This window comes from Epinephelus fuscoguttatus, linkage group LG3 (genome assembly GCF_011397635.1).
Source record: "Epinephelus fuscoguttatus linkage group LG3, E.fuscoguttatus.final_Chr_v1".
Classification (NCBI taxonomy): domain Eukaryota; kingdom Metazoa; phylum Chordata; class Actinopteri; order Perciformes; family Serranidae; genus Epinephelus; species Epinephelus fuscoguttatus.
In genome coordinates this window covers 8,359,750-8,382,745 of record NC_064754.1, presented here as the reverse complement: position 1 = coordinate 8,382,745, position 22,996 = coordinate 8,359,750, and the positions used below count along the sequence as shown (strand labels likewise).

General features: G+C 41.9%; 1 protein-coding gene across 1 annotated transcript; it reads left to right on the top strand.

The window, feature by feature from the left end:
- The first annotated feature begins 768 nt into the window (after positions 1 to 768).
- On the top strand, positions 769 to 22,664 carry LOC125886411 (transmembrane protease serine 6). The gene is made up of 18 exons (XM_049572601.1): positions 769 to 1,174; positions 3,104 to 3,227; positions 4,620 to 4,762; positions 4,981 to 5,048; positions 6,650 to 6,837; positions 6,983 to 7,024; positions 7,414 to 7,618; positions 8,992 to 9,128; positions 9,320 to 9,432; positions 9,543 to 9,652; positions 12,949 to 13,091; positions 13,194 to 13,292; positions 15,086 to 15,199; positions 15,448 to 15,564; positions 17,131 to 17,299; positions 17,927 to 18,204; positions 21,140 to 21,276; positions 22,048 to 22,664. The coding sequence occupies exons 1-18, from the start codon at positions 1,100 to 1,102 to the stop codon at positions 22,210 to 22,212; spliced, it is 2,427 nt and encodes an 808-aa protein (XP_049428558.1). The 5' UTR covers positions 769 to 1,099; the 3' UTR covers positions 22,213 to 22,664.
- Positions 22,665 to 22,996: the final 332 nt, after the last annotated feature.

Genomic DNA, 22,996 nt, shown 5'->3' with positions numbered 1-22,996 from the left:
CAGAAAGAAGAAATCACTATCTGAGGAAAAATATTGAATTTAATGCATGAGGTCAACTCATAGTCTCTTTTAAAAAAGACAGTTTCTTAGATTTAGAGGGATTTAGTGGCATATCAGTGAGGACTGCAAATTGCAGCCAGCTGAAATGTCTCCTATTTAGAATCCTGTTTAGATTTGGTTTTTAGTAGGAGGCAAATTATCTGCAGAGTAAAGCCAGTAAAAACACTGGGTAAAAAAAGCAGTTTCACTTTAAAGAAATGTTGTCAGAGAGGCTGCCAACTAGGGTGGGCAATGCGAAAATGCCATTGGCCCTATCTAAAGCTTGTGTCTGGTTTGTTGGTTCTGGGATACTGCTGAACCAGATAAGGACCTGCGCCCTATGTAAATTTAAAGGGTTCATTCAAGGGTAACAAAAACACAACAATACTTATTTTCAGGTGATTATACAGTAAATTAAACATACTTCTTTATCTTCCATTTTTTCCAGTATTTCTCTCCAAAATCAAACACACTGCGTCTTTAATACACAGATCTCTGCCTAAGCCTCAGGCTTTCTCTCTCCTATTGGGATTCCTTGTTTGCATGGCAAGTGAAATGAACTCTGGGAAACGATTTGAGTACGTAAATAGCCTGACCCTGCTTCATTCCCATCTGATTAACTTGTGCAGGGGAGTTGACTGGGAGCATCACTGTTGCTAGGTGATGATTAGTGACGTCAGTGTACCTGTGCTTACCTGACTTGCTGCTGCTCCTTTTAGATGACACAGTGCTCTACGACATGTAGTTATGATTTAGGTATGATTTTGTGGATGTACTCTATTTTCATCCCACTGTCAGGTATAGCATACAAATAACTCAGCCTAAGCCATGGACAGATCCAAATGAGCTTTGGGAAATATTGATTGACTTTTTTTTTTTTTTTTTTTAACCTTTGGACTTACAAACAGAGAGGGAGCCATTGGCTGTCTGTCGGAGCAACATGTCTGGTTATGTGCTTACCAGAGATGCTAAATAAAAGCTCTTAAATTGGAAATTCATCGATAAGCCCCAATGGACCGTGAGATGATTTCTCAAGGAACAAAGGACGCGGAGTGATGCAATGGCACTCGGGCAAGGCTCTAAGAAGTCAATTTCATGTGAACAGGGGGTCACACCTGCTTCTCTGAACAGCGAGGTCAGTATTGCTAATAACAGTTACGTATATAGTGAGCTCAGTCAATATGTTCAGATAACATCTATCAGACCTGTGGAGTTGTTAGAGTATAGTATTTAACAGAATTTTGTGTAGGCTATTTTCAAAATGGAGGCACTTGTTTTGGTTTTGGATGTTGTTGCATTCATGCAGCTTAACAGCCAGTTAATACAGATGCAGTAATAAATCATATGACCAAAAAATATGGTAAGGTACTATGTCTATTAAAAATAATCTAGCTCAAGGCTCATGGGTGTAACTGACAAATGTCTGTTTGTCAGTTTCCTGCACTTAAAACCTCTTCCTGTCATGTGTTCCTCAGTGGATGAGCTACACCTTTTTCCGTACACCACGCAAAAATAACCTTAAAGGGGAACTCCACTATTATAACAAATCAAGGTACACAGTACCAGCCTTTTTTGCACTTGTTGGAGCTGAAGACTAAAACCTATGAGTGTGGAGGTAGAGAGATGGGCTTACCAGAACCCTATACAGACCTCTGTAGGTCAGATTGCATTGTGGGTAATGTGGCTGCCAGATTTTGACAGGGAAGAAGCATAGATGCATAATTATAACTAGACACCAGACCTCAAGATGGTGCCTATTCAGTCCAATGAGAGATGCTTGCCTGGTGCATTCACCAGTAAAGGTTTCTAGCCTCCTGGTTTACTTCCATTGCGGCCCACTGAATATGCACAGTTGTGTTTCTCGCACGCCCTTCCACGTGTTGCCACTCTACTCATAGAGTTTACATTGTTGTGGCGTCATTAATTTTAAAATTTTTCGGTTTAAGGAAAGTTTTACAAATATAAAACCACCATGGATCAAAAACTCAGTCATAATTTAACTTGTTTGCAGTTCCAGGTGTCCTGTCATCAGTTTTTAAGACATCTCTTTAATAATGGAGGAAAATGCCTTTTGGCCTCGGGGTGTTTTTTCGTTGTAATGTCTTGAGTGGCCTCTGGGAAAAACTGGAAGCAAGGCTCCGCCAATAGTGTCCTCGCCTTCTCAATCAGATTGACCCCTTGCTCTTCCACAGATCCAGCCTCTCGTCATAATATGCTCACTTCTGGCTCCATAAAACTAAGATGGTGACAGCTGTAATGCCGACCTAGAGGCTTCAGAACGGGAGTCTACAAACCAATGTATGACACCACAGTAGCCATGTATATGTATAATAATGAATATAATTATAATAGTATAATAATAAATATGATGCATATCTATATTGTAATGTATTGTATTGTGTTTCAGTCACATTGTTTTGAATTCACGATGATGTTGGGTAACAGTAAATAAATATATAAGTCCCCAAACTTTGATGATTTGCTTTGGAGGCACAAATAAAAGTAAAGTTAAAGTGAATTTGCAAATATCCAATATATGTTATTGTGCCAGTGATTAATATCTATAGTCATTATCATGCCACATTCAGGTCATGTTGGGACACTAAAAGTAGAAAAAGTGTTTGTATTAGACCTTTAAACTCAGCATGCATTTATTTTTGACTTTGACCTCATCAGTGGCTGAGGCATGTAATGGAGGTGGGAAAAGTCACCATCATCATCATAAAACACTATTTTAGCTGTACTTTCTTAACAAAACTAGATTTATATTTTAATATCTACATGCTGGGATTTTTGGTAATATAAATGATTTGATATTTAACTCCTGATTCATTTCAGAAGCAACAGTTCAGGGGTTATGTTTAAATACTATGGGGCATAATAAGTTATGGGTAAGGAGAGTTATAAAAACTAAACTTATGCTGGCTGTTTAGATCATACCATTGTCTAAGGATAGGTTTCACCAGGAAAGACAAGCTCAGACACTGCATGAAGAGACACCCCTGACTTGATTTAACATGGCAGATTTTAAATTTTAAACCAAAAGTTTTGTGTTTTCTTCCAGGTAGAAGATGGGGGCCAAGCTGTGGCTCCGCCCACCAGAAGGACTCGGTTCTGCAAATGTCTCCTGGCCTTCCTCGTCCTCATCCTCGCAGCTACAGGAGCAACACTGGCCTGGTACTTCCTGGGTAAGGGTTTTTCTCTCTTTCTTTTATTTATGGATGGCAGTCCTGGTCTGTAAGTCAATCTGTCCCTGACTTTGGTCCAGACTGAAACTTCTCAACGACTGTGAATTGACATGAAATTTGCACAGATATTCATGTTCCCCAGAGGATGAATCCCACTGAGTTTAGTGATGCCCTGACCTTTCCTCTAGCCCCATTACCAAATTACATTTTTGGCTTTTAATTAAATATTTTGACATGTATTGGTTGGATTTGCACGACATTTGGCACAGATTCTCTAGGAGGATTAATGATAATGCCTTTAATACCTGATGGATTGATGGATTGACAGTGACATTTGTACAGATATTCATGGCTCCCTGGCGATGACTGTTCCTATAGTACTACCATGAGGCTGACATTTGTGGTTTGTTAACATCTCAACAACTACACAACTATTGGTAACATTGGTGACTCATCAATTTTTCATTTAAAACTAATGACATTCCCATCAGCTTCAGCTGTATTTTGTATTTACAGCTAATAAGCAAATAGTAGCATAATAAACATCATGCCTGTTAAGAATCAGCATGTTAGCAATGTCATCACGTTAGCATGCTGACATTAGCATCTAGCCTAGCATTTATCTCAAAGCACTGCTGAGCCTGAGGCGCTCGTAGATTTCTGTTTTAAAATGCATAACTTTCGCTATGTTTCCACCCAGTGTCCACACTACTCTGACGTTTTGGAACCTCTACAACCTATAAAGCCTCTGAAAACACTGCTGACCCCATTTTATTTTGAAGAATCAGGGATTGCATTGAGTTTGGATGGGTGTGAACGGAAACTTTTGAACACAGTTACGCAGACACCCACCTTCGCTTCCCATTGGGTCTTATCAGTCACGATGTTTCAAGTCCAAAACACTATTTTGATTTCTACATACCTTTTGTGATTTTATCCTTCTTGTATGGGTAATGCCACTTCTTTCCCATTTTCATCCTGGCGCCACCCTAATATGTTGCCTTGTTTGCTTTGCAGTGACTCCCAATCTGTTTCCACTGCCTTGACCGCCGTATAGGCTACTCATTTGCTACCTTCAGTAAAGTTCCACATCTTTGTTGGCCTAAACAAGGAAATCCCTAGTCTTACTTGAAGCTATTTCCATAGTAACTAAGGATATTTCCATAGTAACTAAACAACCAGCCATTCAGTAGGCATGTAAACAGGCCAGTAAGTATTCATGGAGATTATTTCTGAAACTGTTCTGAGACTGTTTTCATTTTAAACCATTCTTTCAAAATAAAAGCGTAGTTCTGTGGATGTGGCCCATAATGCTGTCTCAAAGAGCTGCTTGTATAGCTATAGACTCTTGTTTATTCATGCTGTTGATCTTCACACCATCCTCTGTAACAGACTACAGGGTTTGGGTGTTGGAGCCTCGTGTCCAGCAGCAGTACACAGCCTACCTGTCCATCCTCAACAGGAACTTCTCTGCTGATCTGTCCTCTCACAACAGCCCTGCTTTCAAGAAAGAGGCCAAGGGAGTAAAGAACATGGTGAGCAGGGACCATGAATTCCTCTGATACTAACACTAACAAGAACAACAGTTGAATGTCTTCAGGGACCAGGACTGCTGCTAGTTTTCTACCTTCCTGAGTGCTTTTTACTGTGCAGTTAAACTACCTGGCTTAAAAGAAAAGCAGCAACACTTTGGTTAGAAATAACATAATGAGACTCATGTGAACAGGTCATATTGTCTTTCTCTGTCTTTCAGGTAGGGAAGATAATCAAGTGCTCGAGTCTGTCTCGATACTTCAACTACACCACTGTGTTCGCCTTTGGGTATGTGGATCAAACTTTTTCATATACAGTGCAGTAATAATACCCGTGGAGAATGCTAGCAAGATTGGAGTGACGGAACTTGCATACAGTAAATACTGCTCACTTTGTTACCACACGCTGATGCTGATTAATATAAAGTTTATTTATTCAGTTGATCAGGCTATATGCTTTGTTGATTGCCCATCTACTTGTGCATCTGCCCATGAGCTGAGACATTAGCTAGCTCAGTAGTGCGGTGAACTAGTAGTAGATGCATGTTTCCTTCTATGTGGTGATAAATGTTAGCAGGTAGTTCGGTAGAGAGAAAATAGTTCCTACATGAGACTGTCCACAACAATGTGTGTGGATTATCTTGAGTGACCAGGCCATGAATTCTGGAAAAAGACATCTCTCGATATCTCCAACATTCGATAACTCACACCAAAACAATCTAGATCGATTAAAGGGGAACCTGTGTCCTATTGTCCTAAATTTGTTTCAACTGACTAGTGACATAAAAATAATAGTTAGCATGTTAAGATAAATGTCAGAGAACATATAGAAAACGTCATGTAAACGTGTTGTCTTACCTTACCAGTGTGCTGCCATGTTTGTTTACCATTTAGCTCTGCTTTCCAAAGCATGGCCAAAATATCACGAGAACAAGCAGCGATCTCATACCATGCCTGAAATCTTGCGAGAACAAGCAGCAACAGCTGTAAGGCAGAACCGGACAGTAGCCTGAAAAGTTCATTCATTTATTTTATGAAAGATTTGTAGAATAATGGCTGACTTTTTGCCAGATTTGTGGAGGAGGAATTTGATTTTGCAGAGTTTGATGGCCGCCCTTATTTATTTGAGCCAGAATACACTGACGAAGAGCTTCGTGAAATTGAAGAACGGAGGAGGAGAGAGAGAGAGAGAGGAGCAACAGGTAGAGGACGAGAGATGAGGAATGGCTGCTGCAAGGCTGCGTAGCTCTGGAGATTGGTGGTGTACCTGTGAATGCTGTGCCCCAGTGCCCACAGAAGAGGAATGCCTCTGTTGCAAGGAATGGGACCGGTTGCAGCCTTATTTTCAAGGTCTGGATGTGACCGAGGACCAGACACCTCCACCTGGAGTAGTATCCAGCTGGGCTTTATCTAGAGCTCGCAAGATATATTTGGAAAGCAGAGCTAAATGGTAAACAAACATGGCAGCACACCGGTAAGGTAAGACAACACGTTTACATGTCGTTTTCTATATGTTCTCTGACATTTATCCTAACGATATGAGGCGGTCTTTGTGGAAAAAAAGCTTGTTTAGTGGACTAACTTTGCACTTGAAGGTTGCCCGTTCACTTACGTTTTAACAGGTCTGATGCTACTATGCACCCCAGCTGTATCTAGGCTAACGGCTAACATGCTAACTATTATTTTTATGTCACTAGTCACTTGAAACAAATTTAGGAGAATAGGAGACAGGTTGAAATAAACCCAAATTTCCCTTTAATGTCAGTACAGGTGAGAGGAACTATATGTAATTTTGATTTCAGGGTGATCTGTCCATTCAATAATGATGTGCATTATCATTTTTTATCCTAAACTGCTGTGTGCATTTTGGTCTGGACTTTGTTTCTGCAGTGAGGGGAGCGTTGTAGCTCACTTCTGGATAGTGATGTCTATACCAGGAAGCCATGTTGGGAGAGTCACACTGGAGAAGATTACCACAAGCCTGGAGGAGGGCCTGAGGAGGTACAAAGGGTCAGGGGAGGAGGAGACGGCCAGCATCAATGGATACCTCCTCCACCTCCCCTCGCTGTCTGTCAGTGGTAAGAGCAAGAGAGGGACAGAGTGTATATGTGTAAGGCAGAAATTGACTGTGTGTGAGGAAGGGTGAAAAAGTGAGAGACAGGGATGTGAAGTGTTTTTTGTTGCTTTAATTTCTCTCCCGTCTTTGTGTTCTGCTCCCTACAGAGACTGACACCAAAGTTATAGAACTTTTGAAAGCCTCATTTGGTATCGCACTTTATTTTCTTTTGCTTATTCATGATCTACATTTTAATTATCAATGCATTCACTTTGATTAAACTGTAATTAGCATGCAGCACAATGTGCACCACCCTCCAAACTCTTTGTATATGGAATATTTCTTTTGCTATAGCCACATGTACGATGCTTCAGCATGTAGAGAAATCTGCAGCTGATCTGCAATAATTTGTTTCAGATGAAATGATATGTTATGATCGCACAATCACTGTTTAAGGGAGGAGTTGTTGATGTTGGTGTTAATTTTGTGTTTTATTCTATTAAGCAGCTCCAAAAATAAAATCAAGGCAAAATTTGAATACATTTACTTCAACATAAATCCAGCATAAGACCAGCTTAGCTCTCATCTTTTCCACAAGACTGTTACCGCTACCAGAAGGTGGTGTCCAGCAGCCTTTTGCCTCTCCGTGGCCCCGACACACAGCGCTCCTCTTGCCTGTGGCACCTCCAGGCCGCCCCTGGCTCCCAGCTGGAGCTCCACATGGAGTGGCTGCTGCCAGAGTGCCGGGACAGGCTGGTGGTGTACAACTCCCTCACACCCTCCGACAGTCACCTCATCACATCGTAAGTTTCATTCACAAAGTTAGACAGATTTATGAAACACGTATTTTCTCACCCCTGTCGCCACTGTGCATCATGTTAATCCTTTTTATTAGCTGTGACCAACAGTTCTATAGCTCGCTCTGTTTGTTGGTTAGTCGGCCCACAAAAATGTCCACAACCTTTTGGGTAGGTATAGCTGCAGCTGGAATAGCTTCTTGATCCCCCCACCAGCTACATGACCACAGCTCTGTTCATCCATGGTCTGGAAGCAGCCCTGATGAAAATGTTAAGTTAGCATTTAGCGAGCTAGTCGATGAGGGCTAGAGGTAGGATAAGGGTAATGTTTCAACATATCCTGATGGTTTGTATGATATCTAACAAATCAGCACCCCACAAATTACGTCATCACATTATGTACTTAATGTAAAGTTACACACTTAACATTAAGTTACGTAGGTTAAGTTTCGGCAAGTTTTGTAGATTAGGTTTAGGAAAGTTACTTTACAGTTAAAAGAAACATAGCAATGACTTACTTTAGAATAACTTAAAGTTCACTTGGTTTCAAATGGGACACAAACACCAGTGAAAGGGCCAATCCCAATTCTCTTCCCTTAACCTTACCCCTTGGTTTCAAGTGCACTCGCCAGATAGATTCCCCTCAATGACGAAGGGGTAGTGTTGAGGAGTAGGGAATTTTACCTACGAATTGGGACGCCACTTCATGCAACTTAGCATGTAGACGTGTTCACCTACGTCTCGTGAATTAACGATTTTCAAGAATTCATATTCTAACTCAACGCTTACAGATAACAATGCACATGCAGAAACATAACACATTCCGACATATTTTGGAATTTTTGCATGGTTGTTTGTGAAAATAGTACTTAAATTGTGCGGAGGATGGAGGCTGCCATCTTCCTGGAAAACTCGCCTGGCTGTTTCGCAATGCATCCTGGGAAATTCAATCTTCCCCTCAGTTGAGATGGGTTCGTAAGTGTGCATCGCACAGCCCTTCAAATTAAGTGGAGATTTTAAGGGCTAAAAAGCACTTCCCTAAAGTTTGGACACCTTAGCCCTTCACAGTAACACGGTCAATTTTGAGGGGAAGTGTGAGTATGGGGACGGACCCAAAGTCCTGTGTTTGTTGACCTATACACTTACCCCCTTATGCGGACTTTTTGTTCTCCTTCTGTCAGTGCATTGGTCACGTGATTGCAGCCATCCCAATTGTGTGAGTTTAATATGAATTCTGGTGCATTACTTACTTTACCTGGTCACAGCCATTGCAAATTTGTGCTTGATACTTAAACTCGTGAATGTTTTCCTTAAGTGGAATTGCACTAACTATCTACCCCACCGTCTCCCTCCCTTCATCTCTCCCTCTGTCCTCCCAGTGTGTATGGCTGCAGCAGACATGAGCGTGTGGTGCGTGTCCTGTCTTCCGGCGAGTGGATGACGGTGGTTTGGAAACAGGGTCTGTACAACTACAAGGACCCCTTCTCTCTGTCTGCACAGGCCTGGGACCGCCAGGGTACGACCCTCTGAAGGCACAGGCCCTATTTTACCAGTCTGCAAATGTTACATTCTGTGGGGAGAGAGCTAAGGAGTTTTTATGTTATGTATTGAAGCTGAAATAAATTGATGCCACAAAGTAAAATAGATTTTTGTTGCAGACTGAAGTACTTCTCACTCTTTCTCTCTGTCTGTCATTTTCTTTCTCAGCATGTAACTCCAATATAGAGCTGAAGGCAGTATCAGATGTCCAGGGGACACTGAGGACACCCTTCTTCCCCAGCTACTACCCCCCTGACACCAACTGTACCTGGAGCTTTACAGTAAGACACTTTCCCACTTCTTGTTCAACTGAATGATTGATTCATTAATTAAATTACCATTTACAGTCTGTGTCTGCACTGTATTGTATTTGTGTCTTGTATGATTTCAGTTGCCCAGTGTAGGGATGGGCTTGTCTTTGGAATTTGACGGCTATGAGTTGAGCAGAGCCAGCTACAACCAGGCCTGCACCCAGGGGCAGTGGATCATCCAGCACCGCAGGTAGGCCGTGCCTCAAAGAGTCGAGGTAGTCTGTGAGGACTGAGGGTGACTCTGCCTTGATGGTGACTTTGAGCTGCAGTGAGAATGGATCTGAGACTGCAGAGCCCAACTAAATTTTATGAGGAATGGTCCAAACTTCACTGATGCTCAGTGTTGGGGAGCAAAAAAATGCAACTGTACGATTACTGAGAAAAAAAATGTAATGAAATTACATTTACTAATCAAAATATTGGTGATTAAAAGGGGCTTCATCCACATATATAATTTTCGGTACAAAGATTATATGTAGAATATAACAATCATTCTGTTGCTTTGCATCTTTTTGCTGTACAGGAATGCCACCTTTTGGCATTTTTCTGGACAACAGCAAAGTGAGTGGGACAAACCTATTATTTTCGGTGTACAACCCCACACCAGCGGCGGCTAGATGTGTTGTCCTGTGGCACTTTATGTTGTTGTCCTATTTCTAGCCTCGCTGCCCCTGGAATTAAATGCATTTTTCCCCCATTCGCTCTCTGCTTGTACATACAAGCTCCCATAGCAGCTCTTTTTCTCTGCTCCAATGGCACCTTGACTCTGTAGCCACTGTAGCTGTTGCTTTGTCTCGTGTGTGACAAAGAATGGATGAGGAGAGACTTGTTGTTGAAGTCCAGAGATATCCCGAGTTTAAAGACCCACAATTCTGTCATAAAGATGATGGCCAAAAAGATGCTGCCTGGTGAGCCATAGCTCTGGAGATCGGCTCTTCAGGTGAGAAATCAAGTTTAAGTAGGGGCTGTCCACACATGATTTTAAAGCCGCTACAAGGAACTTTTAACTGGATATGCAAAAGTCTCTCGTTTCTGCTGATGTCTGTGCGTGACCTACAACAGCAAATGAGACCATTGGTGTGAAGATAAGCTATTTCTATATAGTGTATATCCACACCTTTAGGAAACTGTCTCCAGGTCCGCCCCAGGTCGCTTCCAGGACGAAACGATTTACGGCACTCAGACGGCACACGTCATCTTACCTAGCTGCTTACATTTATAGCGACTCTTATAAATAGTCGCTATTCCTCCTCCTCAACCCAACGTCCACGGGGAGTTAAAATAGCAGCAATCATCAGGTAAAAGTTCTGTGAAAGCACTGGACTCACCAACAGTCAGCCACGTCTCAGTCACACAGAGAAAATCCAATCCTCGGGAAGTCAGGAAATCCTTCAGGATAAACATTTTGTTCACTAGCGATCTAACATTTGTCAGCCCAATCCTGGCAGGAGCCGGCGGGTCCACGGCGTTAGCTGTCTGGGGAGCCACACACAGAGGCCGCAGGTTGCGCAGATTCACCCCGCGCCAGTGGGGATGAGGAGAGCAGGGGCCGCGGGGCTGGAACACCTCATCCGAGCCGACGACAGGTACCAGCCAGGCGTCGACAGGGTCCAGCGAGTGCAGAGAAATAAAGAGGTGAGGCACCGCTCCGTACTCAGTCCACAAAGCCGTGGAAGTGCTCGCCAAACAGGCCTTCAGCCTTACCAGCCGACCGTTGCGCGACCACTGCGTTTACCCCGGTGGCGGTGGTGCTTACGCCGGAGAGGTGGAGCTGGGGCATGGCAGAGGTGAGCTGGGATCCCCAATAGGAGCGGGGGCAAAGTTTTCCCGTCTTGTTGTTTCATTCATCCCCAAAACAAACACATGCGTAAGCCAGGTAAGCGTCTTTACGACAATACGCGCTAGAGCTCATGGGAAATGTAGGCTTCATTCCAGCAAAACACTGCCGCTTTTGTCCACAGGGTCGCCAAAATCAACTCAAAATGAAAGTTCCTTGTAGGGGCTTTAAGCTAATGCAAAGGTTGATGAGCTACAGCGCAACACGTCCAGTGTGTGCTAGGGGCAACGTTTTTTGCCCAGTTTCTAACAACTCTACTATCTACTACTAAGTAATCATAAAGTAATCAAATGTAATAAGTCACATTACTCTACTGAAGTAATGGAAATAGTTACATGACTTGTTACAGTTTTAACAGGGTCAGGTAATCTGTAACCTACTGCATTTTAAAAGTAAGATGCTGCTGAAGATTCTCTGTCATCCATGTCATGGTAATCATAAGTGCTATATCGTAGGCAACTGGACATGCTTGAGTTTCTTGACAAGGTTTCACCTCTCATCCAAGAGAGGTCAAAGGTGACCTAAACAACTCTGAAAACTCTGAGCTCACATGTGACCTCAACGACTCTGTGAGTTAAAGGCCTGCAACTCTGCACCAGTCAATTAGAACTGAAGAAGCCTCTTGGATGAGAGGTGAAACATCTTCAAGAAACTCAAGCAAGTCCAGTTGCGTATGATATAGCACTTAAGATTTCAAAAGTAACCTTCCCAACACTGCTGATACTGACATAAGAGAGCTACATTGATAGCAGGCAGTGAGAGTTTCCCACAAGGGGCAGATATTATTCCACAATACAAATGTGCATTTACCAATTCTTGTCTTCACTTTATATACGCTAACTAAAAAAAATTAAAACATCTGAATTTCAGACTCCTCATCTTGCTCAAAATGGCCATGTGTTAAGACTTATTAAAACTCTTTTTTTTTTTTTAATTTGTCTGGTGCACATGTGCCGGACCTTCAGTAGAGAACGGCTGAAAAGTCTGCACACCACAACTTCTAAAAAAGTTCAGCAAATATTGTTTTATGTCGAGCCCTACTTCCTCTTTATCCTACTAACAGCAAAAAATCAACAACATATGAATACACTGACAGGATGGTACTATTAGGAGCAGAGAGAACAGAAAAAGTTGTGTAGCTTATGACGCTAATGTCTATTTATAACTTCCACCTGTGTGTGGTTTGGTGTCTGACAGGAAGCATCTGTGTATGTTAAAGGTTTCCATACAGACACACACATGATGTGCAGACTTCTCAGTTGGTTTCATGCTAAATAAAAAACACAAATGGACCAAATTACACTGTAAAGATGTTTTGGTCATATTATTCTATTCTGTATTGCACAACAGGGGGCAGCAGTGTCCCATATTAGCTTTCTGCTTCATACAGACTTTTCAGATGAGGCCTTTTTTATTTTTATTTATTTTCAGTCTGATATATGTTTTGCTTTTCTTACAAGAGTGTAGGTTGGTCATTAGTGCCTCAGACAAAATGGGAGTGCAGTGCTTTCTTTTAAGGGCACACCACAGTTACTTACTTACTTACACAACACTTGTCAAAACTGTGGACTTCCTCCAGAGCCTTCCGGTTGTCTCTGCAGGGAAACTCAAGTTTCCATTTGATTTTAGCGTCTCTGTCCTTTTCTCAGACTGTGTGGCACCAGGAGCCTGCAGCCGTACAATGAACGCCTCTTCCTGCTCTCCACGTCCACCACTGTTGTCATGACATCAGAGGTGTCACTTACAGGGCCGGGCCTTCAGCTGCGCTACAGTGTCTTCAACCAATCAGACCGTGAGTTGTGGATGATAAATGAACTGCCACTTAACATTTCTACTGTGTTTCACTGATGTTTATGAATGGATTTTTTGTAATGTGTATGTGCATGTTTTTTAGCCTGCCCAGGCCAGTTTCTGTGCACTTTTAATGGCCTTTGTGTTCCTGCCTGTGATGGAATCAAGGACTGTCCCAACGGACTTGACGAGAGGAACTGTGGTATTTACTTATGTTTTAAATGGTTTATTTAAATTGATTCACACTTCATTTGTTGTGCAGAAACAGGAAATTGACACATGGTACAGGAAGAGCCTCAAAAGTGAACCACACAAAAAGGGGCCCAATGCATTTAGTTACCAACTGATTTACTGTCAGATAATGTAACTTTAATAATCCCCAAGGGGAAACTGGAATGCCACCATGGCCAACATACAATACAACAATAAGACATAGACAAAATATACATATACAATAACGTCACCTAGGAGTGCAGTGGTCCAATACAACAATAGCAAAATGACCAGAAAAAAATAAATAAAGATTAAAAAGAATAAAAAGAGTACAAATGCAATTTAAAATTACAATGTACAAGGACGAGTATAGCAGCAGGTTATAACAGCAAGAAAGTGTCACTGCAATTTAAAGTGCAATGTTCAAGGGCGAGTTTAGCAGCAAGACATGACAGCAAGAGAGTGTAGCTGCAATTTAAAGTGCAATGTTCAAGGACTAGTATAGCAGCAGGACATGACATCAGCAATTCAAATTAAAAAGCCTGGTTGCTGCAGGAACAAAGGACTTCCTTAATCTTTCTGTGGAGCATCTGGGCAAAAGAAACCGCTTACTTCTGCCACTTCTAACAAAAGTGCTATGCAGGGGGTGATCATCCTGAGATAAGATAGCTCTAAGCTTCCTCCTAGTCCTCTGCTCTGTTATGACCTCCAGAGAAGCAGGGCTCATACCAATAACAGATCCCGCCTTTCTAATAAGTTTGTTGATCCTGTTCCTGTCCTCCAATGTTAGGCTGCCACCCCAACAAACAACCGCATAAAAAAGGACACTTGCTAAAATACCATTATAAAAAACATTTAGAAGAGATCTGCTGATGTCAAATGATCTGAGTTTCCTCAAGAAAAATAATCTGGTGTTCATGACAGTCAAAGTTTTTTTTCAAAATGATTAAATTGCAGCCACTGGGATCCAGCAGCACACTTCAGGAAAAGGACACAGGATCAACAGGGGTGAACCAAACATCCACTGCCACACTATATTGCCTCATATGTCACTTAGGAAGATAAAAAGTTGCTATTTTTTCAAGTTGCAAGGGAGGCTATTGTTTAAACATCTGTTACTGTCTGGCTTAAAAGTCTAAGCGTGATCTAATCTGACGGGCCTGTTCTTTCTAAATGTTCTGAATCTATTTGGCTCCTGGACAGTAGGCCTATCTAACAATGGGAAAACCTGTGAGATTTGGCAGCTTGTCAAGCCACAGCGCTATTATTGGTTTGGCTTTTTGGGTCACTACTCAATAGTGAGTAAAAGCATTTATCATGTGATATAAACACATTAAAAAGCAAAAGCTTTGTAAGTAAGCTTTGTTTGTTGCCACATGCTGAGTGAGAAACACCAAATTGCCAAGAACACTTGCCAGCAAATGGAAGGTAGTTCCCAGAAAAGCCAAGTTTTATGTTGCAATAAACGTCTGGGCAAAATTGTCCTTAGCTCTGGGTTAAAAAAAAGTTCATCCATGTTTTTTTTATTCAGTTTTAGTTGCTGTAAAACTGTTGTTAAATTTGTTCCCGAGTGGCATTTAAAAAGTCTTAAAAAGTATTAAATCTAATTTGCCTTAAGCTGTAGAAACCTTGGTTAATGAAAAGCACAGCAGGCTGCTTGCTGCCTCCTGTTACATGAAACTAAACACAATGCTGTCTCTGTTTTTTTCTTATATGATTGAATGTTATTGAGCATATGGACACACGTGCAAGATAATACATTTCATTATGTGTGTGTTTCAGTGTGTGTGGCGCAGTACCAGTGTCCAGAGGACAGTCAGTGTGTGGACTACTACAAGGTGTGTGACCAGCTCCCAGACTGCCCTGAAGCAACAGATGAGATGAACTGTACTGATGGTAACACACTCAAAGCTGCACGTACACACTCTCACATCCACAAAATATCAGGTGCCAGCCTGTTGCAAAATCTCGTGCCTTCATTTTAAGCTTTTTTGTGGCATCATTTTACCTCCTGGACAAAGAGATTTCTGATCTCAGCAACTTAAACAGCAGTAAAGCAAATCAGGAAACATACAAGTCTGTGTGTTGGTGTGTGTGTGTGTGTGTGTGTGTGTGTGTGTGTGTGTGTGTGTGTCTGTGTCCAGGTGTGCCATGTACGGACATGACCTATGTGTGCGCTGATGGAACGTGTCTGAAGAAGCCGAACCCAGAGTGTGACTTTGTCACCGACTGCCCCGACGCCTCGGATGAGAAGCACTGTGGTGAGAAGATGAACACACCTACTTTTTATATACTTTTATTTCACACTAATTCAGTTCTGGCAAATTTCGTGATGTCTTCGGGCTCTCTTGGACGGGTTATCCAAAGACTTTCTTAGACTTACTGTCAGCCTGTAGGTACAATGTAGGTAGTATGTGTAAATGAACTATGGTAAACTTCCCTCCATCTTACCAGAGCCCAGATCTCCCTGATCGAATCATGCCACATCCAGCAGATTTTCACCGGCTCTAGGGCTGTTTCTCGAACTTTGTGTTGTACTTCCACATTTTCATATGCCCACCACCATGAAAACAAAGAGTCTAGTAGCGGATCGAGCTCTCTTGAACACGGCCAAATCTCAGATCAAAAATTTAAACTGGGCAGTGCTGATCAAATATAACAAAAATTCTGTTATTGCCCATTTCTCACCTGAAATTTCCTCAGAAACATGTTTTACTGCACTGTTTGGCTGTAATTTGAGAATTTATGAACAGGAAGTGGGAGCCATACTGTTTCCTGTGTTGTCACAACAGAGGCTAAAAATACTGAGCTCAAACCGTAAAACTAAGCAGTGTTGATCAAATATGAATTGAGATTCTGTTACTGCATTGCCACATTCTCACCTCAGACGTTTTCAAAACCATGTGTTAGCTTGTTCCGCTTAACTGTAATTCAAGATCATTTACTACCAGTGACGTACTCAGGATGTTTGAAGGGCAGGGGCAAAAAGGAAAAAAGGGCACCTACTAGATGATATGGGGACAAGAGGGCAGCCAAAAGGGCACATCCGCTCGTTTTCATCATTCAAGAGGGCACTTTAGTGCTGCGTTTTCAGCTGAGGCGGCACTAGGGGGGCAGTCGCCCATCAGCAGGAGCGTTTATTGATCTTGTGTAGTGCAGTGCATTCTGTTAGTTGTAGGTTTTCTACTGCTTGTGCAAGAGTTTTCTCTGGTCATATGGCACTAATACTACAGACAGCCTAGTTTTATGAAAAGATTATCTTTTTTAGCAGTAAAATATATCTTTAAGGATCCTCATAATACTCGCAGTATCTATCTGTTTCATATCACTTGCTGCCATATTGTTACCTGTGTCAAAATGACCAAGTTTGCATTACATCACCCACCAGTGGGTGCCTTTACTGGTCTGGTGCAGTGCACTGCATTCTTGTACTTGTGGTTTTTATACCTCTTGAGCAAAAGCAGCCCCTCTCTCTTTTTTGTCCAGTGATGTAGCACCAGCTTCAAAAGTATTTGCATCTTCTTACTGAATAGACAGCCTGATTTTATGAAAAGACCATCTCTCCAGCAGTGAAATACTTCCTTTATGAAAAAGAAGAAAGAAAGAAACCTAAATCTGATTAGTCTTTGTTTCTTTGCTTTTCTTTTCTTTTTTTCCTTTTATCGTAGAAAATAAAAATATACACAGTGCGACTCACACTAAATTTTACTCTCAAGTATTTTGGTCTTTTTTTTTTAAATCTTTTTTTTCAATACAACTATGCTGCTTCTATTTATTAGAAGCAGCATAGTCCCTGTGTGTTTTAATGTTCCTGTGTGTGTATTCAGACTGCGGCCTGAGGAAGTTCTCCAGCCGCATTGTGGGGGGAACCAATGCAACGGAGGGGGAGTGGCCTTGGCAGGCCAGCCTTCAGGTGCGGGGTACCCACATCTGTGGGGGTGCACTAATCTCCAGCCAATGGGTGGTGTCTGCTGCCCACTGTTTCTATGACGACCGGTAAGTGCAGGAAGAGAGGAGAGGAAGTGGTGTGTTGATTGAGGTGTTGGCATCTACTTTCAAAACAAAGACAGTTTGAGCAGAAAACTACAAGCTTTTTGTCTTCAGCTAAAGATGTTTATTCACTGATGATGAAGCACATTTAGCATCTTAGCACTTCTTAAATAAGATTTGTTTACAGTTCCCTCCAAACTTCTTTTATGTTCAGTCCTGCTGTTGTGTCTTTGCTGTACAGGGTTTAGCTGTAACAGCCTGTCTGAATCAAAGCCAGCATATTTATGTATTTATATACACTCCAGTCTTTCAAAGCCAGACTCAGCTGGCTGGACCGCGACCAAAACTATAGCTGCAACATGCTGTAGAAGATTAACTATTCTTCTCCCTTAATGTCCCTCATATGGTGATTAAAAGCTTGTGCAGCATTCAGTGAGTGTTGATGTTTCAGTGGACATATGGAAACAGAAGTATGTTTAGAGAGACAGAAACAGTTGCTCAAGTATTTGTTGGCAACGTTCAAGTCATATTTGAAACTATAATTTTAATTTGCACAAAGGAAAGAAATAAACTTATTGCTTATTGGCCCTGTAACACATAGCAGCTCCTTTTCTCCTCCTCCTATTTGTGCAGCCTCTATTCCCCCTCGGTGTGGACGGTCTACCTGGGTAAACTCCTGCTCAACCCCAGCAGCCCTACAGAAGAAGTGGCGCGAGTTAAGCAGATCCACCTTCACCAGTACTACGATGACGAGTCCCATGACTATGACCTGGCCCTGCTGAAGCTGGACCGGCCTGCCTCTATGGTGCTGGCTGGACATGCTCGACCCGCCTGCCTGCCTCCACCCGCTCACCAGCTGGAGCCTGGCCTGCTCTGCTGGGTCACTGGCTGGGGGGCTCTTCGAGAGGGAGGTGAGGAAGAACAGGGGGTTTGGGGGGATGTGGAGAGATGAAAACTTTGTCGTGGAAATACTGCGGTTCAACACAAATCACCAGAATAAAACCACTTGGTTATGGTTTGGAAAAGATCATGTTTTGGCTTAAAATGCCAAATTGCAAAAATTGCAGCTATAAATGCTGCGATGTGTCACTAAAAATCACCTGCTTTTGGTGCCACAATTGCAGCTGAAAATGCTGTAATGTGTGGCTACAAAACACTTGCTATCGGCAGTATAATTGTAGCTGGGAATGCTGTGATGTTTTGTTAAAAATCACCCGGTTTTAGTGCCACAATCATGGCTAGAATTCCCATGTGCCACTACAAAATACTTGCTTTTGGTGCTGTCATCGTAGTTGGAAATGCTGCAGTGAGTTGCTACGAAACACCTGCATTTGGTGCCCAATCACGGCTGGAAATGCTGTGATATGTTACTGTGAAACACCTTCTTCTGGTGCCACAATCAAGGCTGGAAATGCCATGATCTTTCACTTGAAAAACACCTGCATTTGGTGATACAATCAAGGCTGAAAATGCTGCAATTTGTTACTACAAAACACCTGCATTTAGTGCCCAATCACAGCTGGAAATGCTGTGACGTGTTGGTATACGACCCTTTCTTCTGGTGCCAAAGTCAGGGCTGGAAATGCCATGATCATTCAATTAAAAAGACCTGGTTTTTGTGTTACAGTGGTGGCTGGAAATGCAGTGATTTGTCATTAGAAAATACCGGCATTTGGTGGAAAAGCCACACTATTTTGATATGAAACATCCGCTTTGGTGCCACAACAGTAGAAATACTGCAAGAAAACACCCATTTTCTTTTGTGTTGGTCTTAAACAGTTGTCTGCTGCTTGGCAGCTGTCTTGCTAAGATGTCACTTCATCCACCATCCCCTCCATCTTCTGATGACAGCCAGCTCATAAAAAAGTAATCAGAACTTCATCCCTTTAGAAAAGTTGATATGATGCACATAAAATGTACAAATGTAACAAATGTGTGCTTTGCAGAAACAATGGCAACACTTGTTTTTTCTTGCGGCTGGGCTGTTTGTTGATAGTCAGGGAGATTCAGTATAAAACCAGAAACACTTAAACTCTCCAAGAGGCCTATAGCAGTGTTTCCCCTTTTTTTGGCTTGTAAACTCCTAAAATGAAGCAAGGTCTGCCACCCCTCATCACAGGTTGCGTGTTTACAAACTGTGAGAGTAATTTTCCCCTCAAAACCCCTCGAGATTGTTTAACTATAATAATTGTTGGAGTCTGGTATAAAGTAAACAGGCAGTGAAGTGAGGAACAGGATTGAGTTGCACCAGCTTTTCATGAATCCAAGTTCTTTGTATTTATTTGCTGGTTTCAATCTAGTAATTTACTAAATCAGGCTGGAAATGGCCGAAAGCAAAGGCATGAACAACAATGACTATCTGGCAAAGTGTGGGTGGAAATAGGCTGGTAAATATACAGCCAGGCTGATTAGGGAAATGGGAAGCAGGTGAGTATGTGGGCGGAGAAGGTCAGGTGATGGTAAAGGCAGGAAAGGGGTTACCGCATGGCAAAAGGGAGGGGCTAGATCAGACAGGGGATCAGGACAGGTGGGAAAATCTGAGGGCCTTTGGTGGATGATAGAGAATAGAAATGCAGGAGGCTGGGGAAGAAAGAGCGTTGCTGATTTATTGTCTGACCTCTTGAATGTACCTTGGCTAGTGCCCACGGCTGTAAAGTAACTGAACAGTTTGTGATGAGTGTAATTGAGTGAGTTCAACACACTATTTTGCAAGAACTTGTAATGCTGCAAAACTGCCATCTATACAAAGTGTTTCTGAGGACTACAGGTAGAAGAATTTGTTTTTCATTCATCTCCAGTTAACCTCAGGCTTTGGTATGCGTGACCTACAGGAACACATCCTTGCGCCTCGTAAAGGGACACTTTTAATGACTGCATATATAAACATGAACCATTTTAAGATGGACTTTTATTTGGTGCTTTTGACTTGCAGGTTTATTTTATAAAGGCTACAATCCAAGTGCAGTATTTGTTCTGTTATAAAGTTGTTTTTATCTCTGTCACAGGATGAACAGTTAAGTTTTTTTCCACTGACTTATGTATATGCAGTTCAATCACAGGAAGTGATTTTATGTGACTTGCGCAGCCTGTAAAAACCCCATTTCGTCACTGACAGTTTGAAGTAGCGGGCAAGATGTGGGGAGTCTTAGTAATTTGTTGGAAAGTGGGCATGCTACTATGATAACAATTAGAAAAAAAACACATTAAATTAACTTATTTTAATTAAAGAGGCAGGAAGAGATAGAGTGATGTGGGTGGAAGTGTCAGCGGGCTGTGGTTTCTGATGAACCCAATGAAGAGATGAAGGCTGTTTGAGAGAGAAGGTGCTGGAAACCATCTTCCGGCACACACAGTTTCACAAATATTTCAAGATGTATATTGTAGAAAAGTTTCAGAGATTTGTCTATGTTATAGTGTGGTTACACCACTATACTTCCAATGAAGTGGTTTCTTTTCACACCAAGGATGAAGACTTGACTCTGCTTTCTTTTACTGATGGTTGGTAACTGCGAGCACATAAAAAGTGCAACTACAGCCTATTAGGAAGTTTTCAGGCTGGTTATAGTGTGTCAAACATAAATATATTTAATGATTTCTGCTAAAGCTGAGGAATCAATACGACTGCACTGTGGCATCTTTCACCGTGGGGCTGTGTGGTTTGATCGGCAGCTCTACAAGTGAATGAAAACTGAGCAGTGAAGATGTCAGTTTCTGTTAGATTCAGATTTTTGACTTTATCTTAAAAACATCCTCCATGCATGGTCTCTGGTGTTTAAATGAAAATGATTAGAAGAAGATGAATCTGTGGGCCTTCACCAGTTGACCTTTCACCTCTCACCTCCTCAGGCAGAACCAGTAATGTGCTTCAGAAGGTGGATGTTCGCCTTGTCAGCGAGGAAGCCTGTGTCCGCAGTTACGGCCACCTGGTCACTCCCAGAATGCTTTGTGCTGGTTACCGCAGTGGCGATAAGGATGCCTGTCAGGTAAATCAAAACACACACATACAACAGCAGAATATATAATGTTCTTTTTCATTATTTTTCAGACTGCAGTCCCCCCACAAGCCACCTTTTTTTGGTTCAGTCTGCCCACTCTCATATCTTATTATTCAGGAGGCTGTTTTTTAGTGAAAAAACACCAAAGGCCCACTGTGAATGACTGGCTGGTAGAGATGATGGAGCATTTAACACGTTAAGAACCAGATTTCCTCAGGAGTTGCTGTGGAGTGAATATTGGACTTATATTTATTGGGTGGACAGAAACACAACTGTGAATGCTAATGTTGCTTTGTGTCTGCCACTGTTTGCTGACACTCAAAAAGGCCTCTTTGCTGTTTAGAGTTAGAGTTACACTGCCCCCAAGTGGCTAAAATAAATACATAAATACATTCTTGCAAGTATAAATAAAATGCTTTGTAGTTGGCACTACATGTAGTTTATTTCGTTTGGGTAGAATCATCCACTCATGGTTTATTTAGTCTCTTTTATTTTCTGTCTGGATGTAATTTTTATCTGCCAGGAGGAACAAAAGTAGTACAGATTTGACATCCTGAAAATCTCATGGTGGAGAATTTGGGCTAAACAGAGTACAGGCCATTAAATGAATTTTAAAAGCCAGACATCCCAGCATCCCATGATATCATAGTTGAGTCACTGTTATTAGTCATCAGCCTTGTCAATTATTATGGTCATTTTGAGCTGTAGAGACATTAAAATCTAACCCCCTGACCCTCAAACATCACCTGTCTCTGTCAGGGAGACTCTGGTGGTCCCTTGGTGTGCCAGGAGCCGTCGGGACGCTGGTTCCTGGCTGGGGTGGTGAGCTGGGGCAAAGGCTGCGGGCGTCCAGACTACTATGGCGTCTACACTCGCATCACCAGGCTTACTGACTGGATCAAACAGGTCATCAGCAGCCCCTGAGACACTGGGGATGTTCATCATCTTTACGTCAATATCCTCATAAGCTGAAGCTGGGTACAAATGAAAATACCAACCACATGAGGATAAAAAGTGTTGGAGGATGATTTGAGATTGCTTCTCAGCCAAACATTAGGTGGTAAAACATGACAGGGTTTATTCCAAAGTCATGAAGTAATAAAGCTAATAACAGCCAACATTATTTATACAGCACAGAACTGATGCATGCAGTAAAAAGAGACATGCCAAAATAGTAGAAATGTTAGATGAAATGTTAGTAAGAATGATAGTAGGCCTCACAGAAGATGAATTTTTTGAAAGAAGTGATTAAGAAAAGCTCTTAAATGCAAATTGAATTACTTAAATAAGATTGTGTAATCCCTTGTTTGATTATTTTCCTCTACAGACTGTATCTTCTATATTTTAAAGATACTGAACTTAAAGCATTTTCCCATTAAAACATCCTTCTGTTTTGTAATCCAGTTTGCAATGTACTTTGTTTGTTTGCAAGTATGAGTTTTGAGACTGTACCAAGCCCCCAGGAACAGCACCAGACTCTGAAGTCAATTTTACATAGTGGCTAAATGTGGAATTCCAACTTCCAGATCTGTCACGTGATGCCAGTGATGCAGACTTTTTCCCCATAGACTTACATTGTCAAAGAGACCTCTGTAAATCAGTGGACACATTTTTTGAAATGTAACATCCCCCATGAAATGATTCATTTCACCATTGAGGTTTGATACATTTGGTCCGAGAGCATTTCGGAAGTCTAGAGGAGCCACAA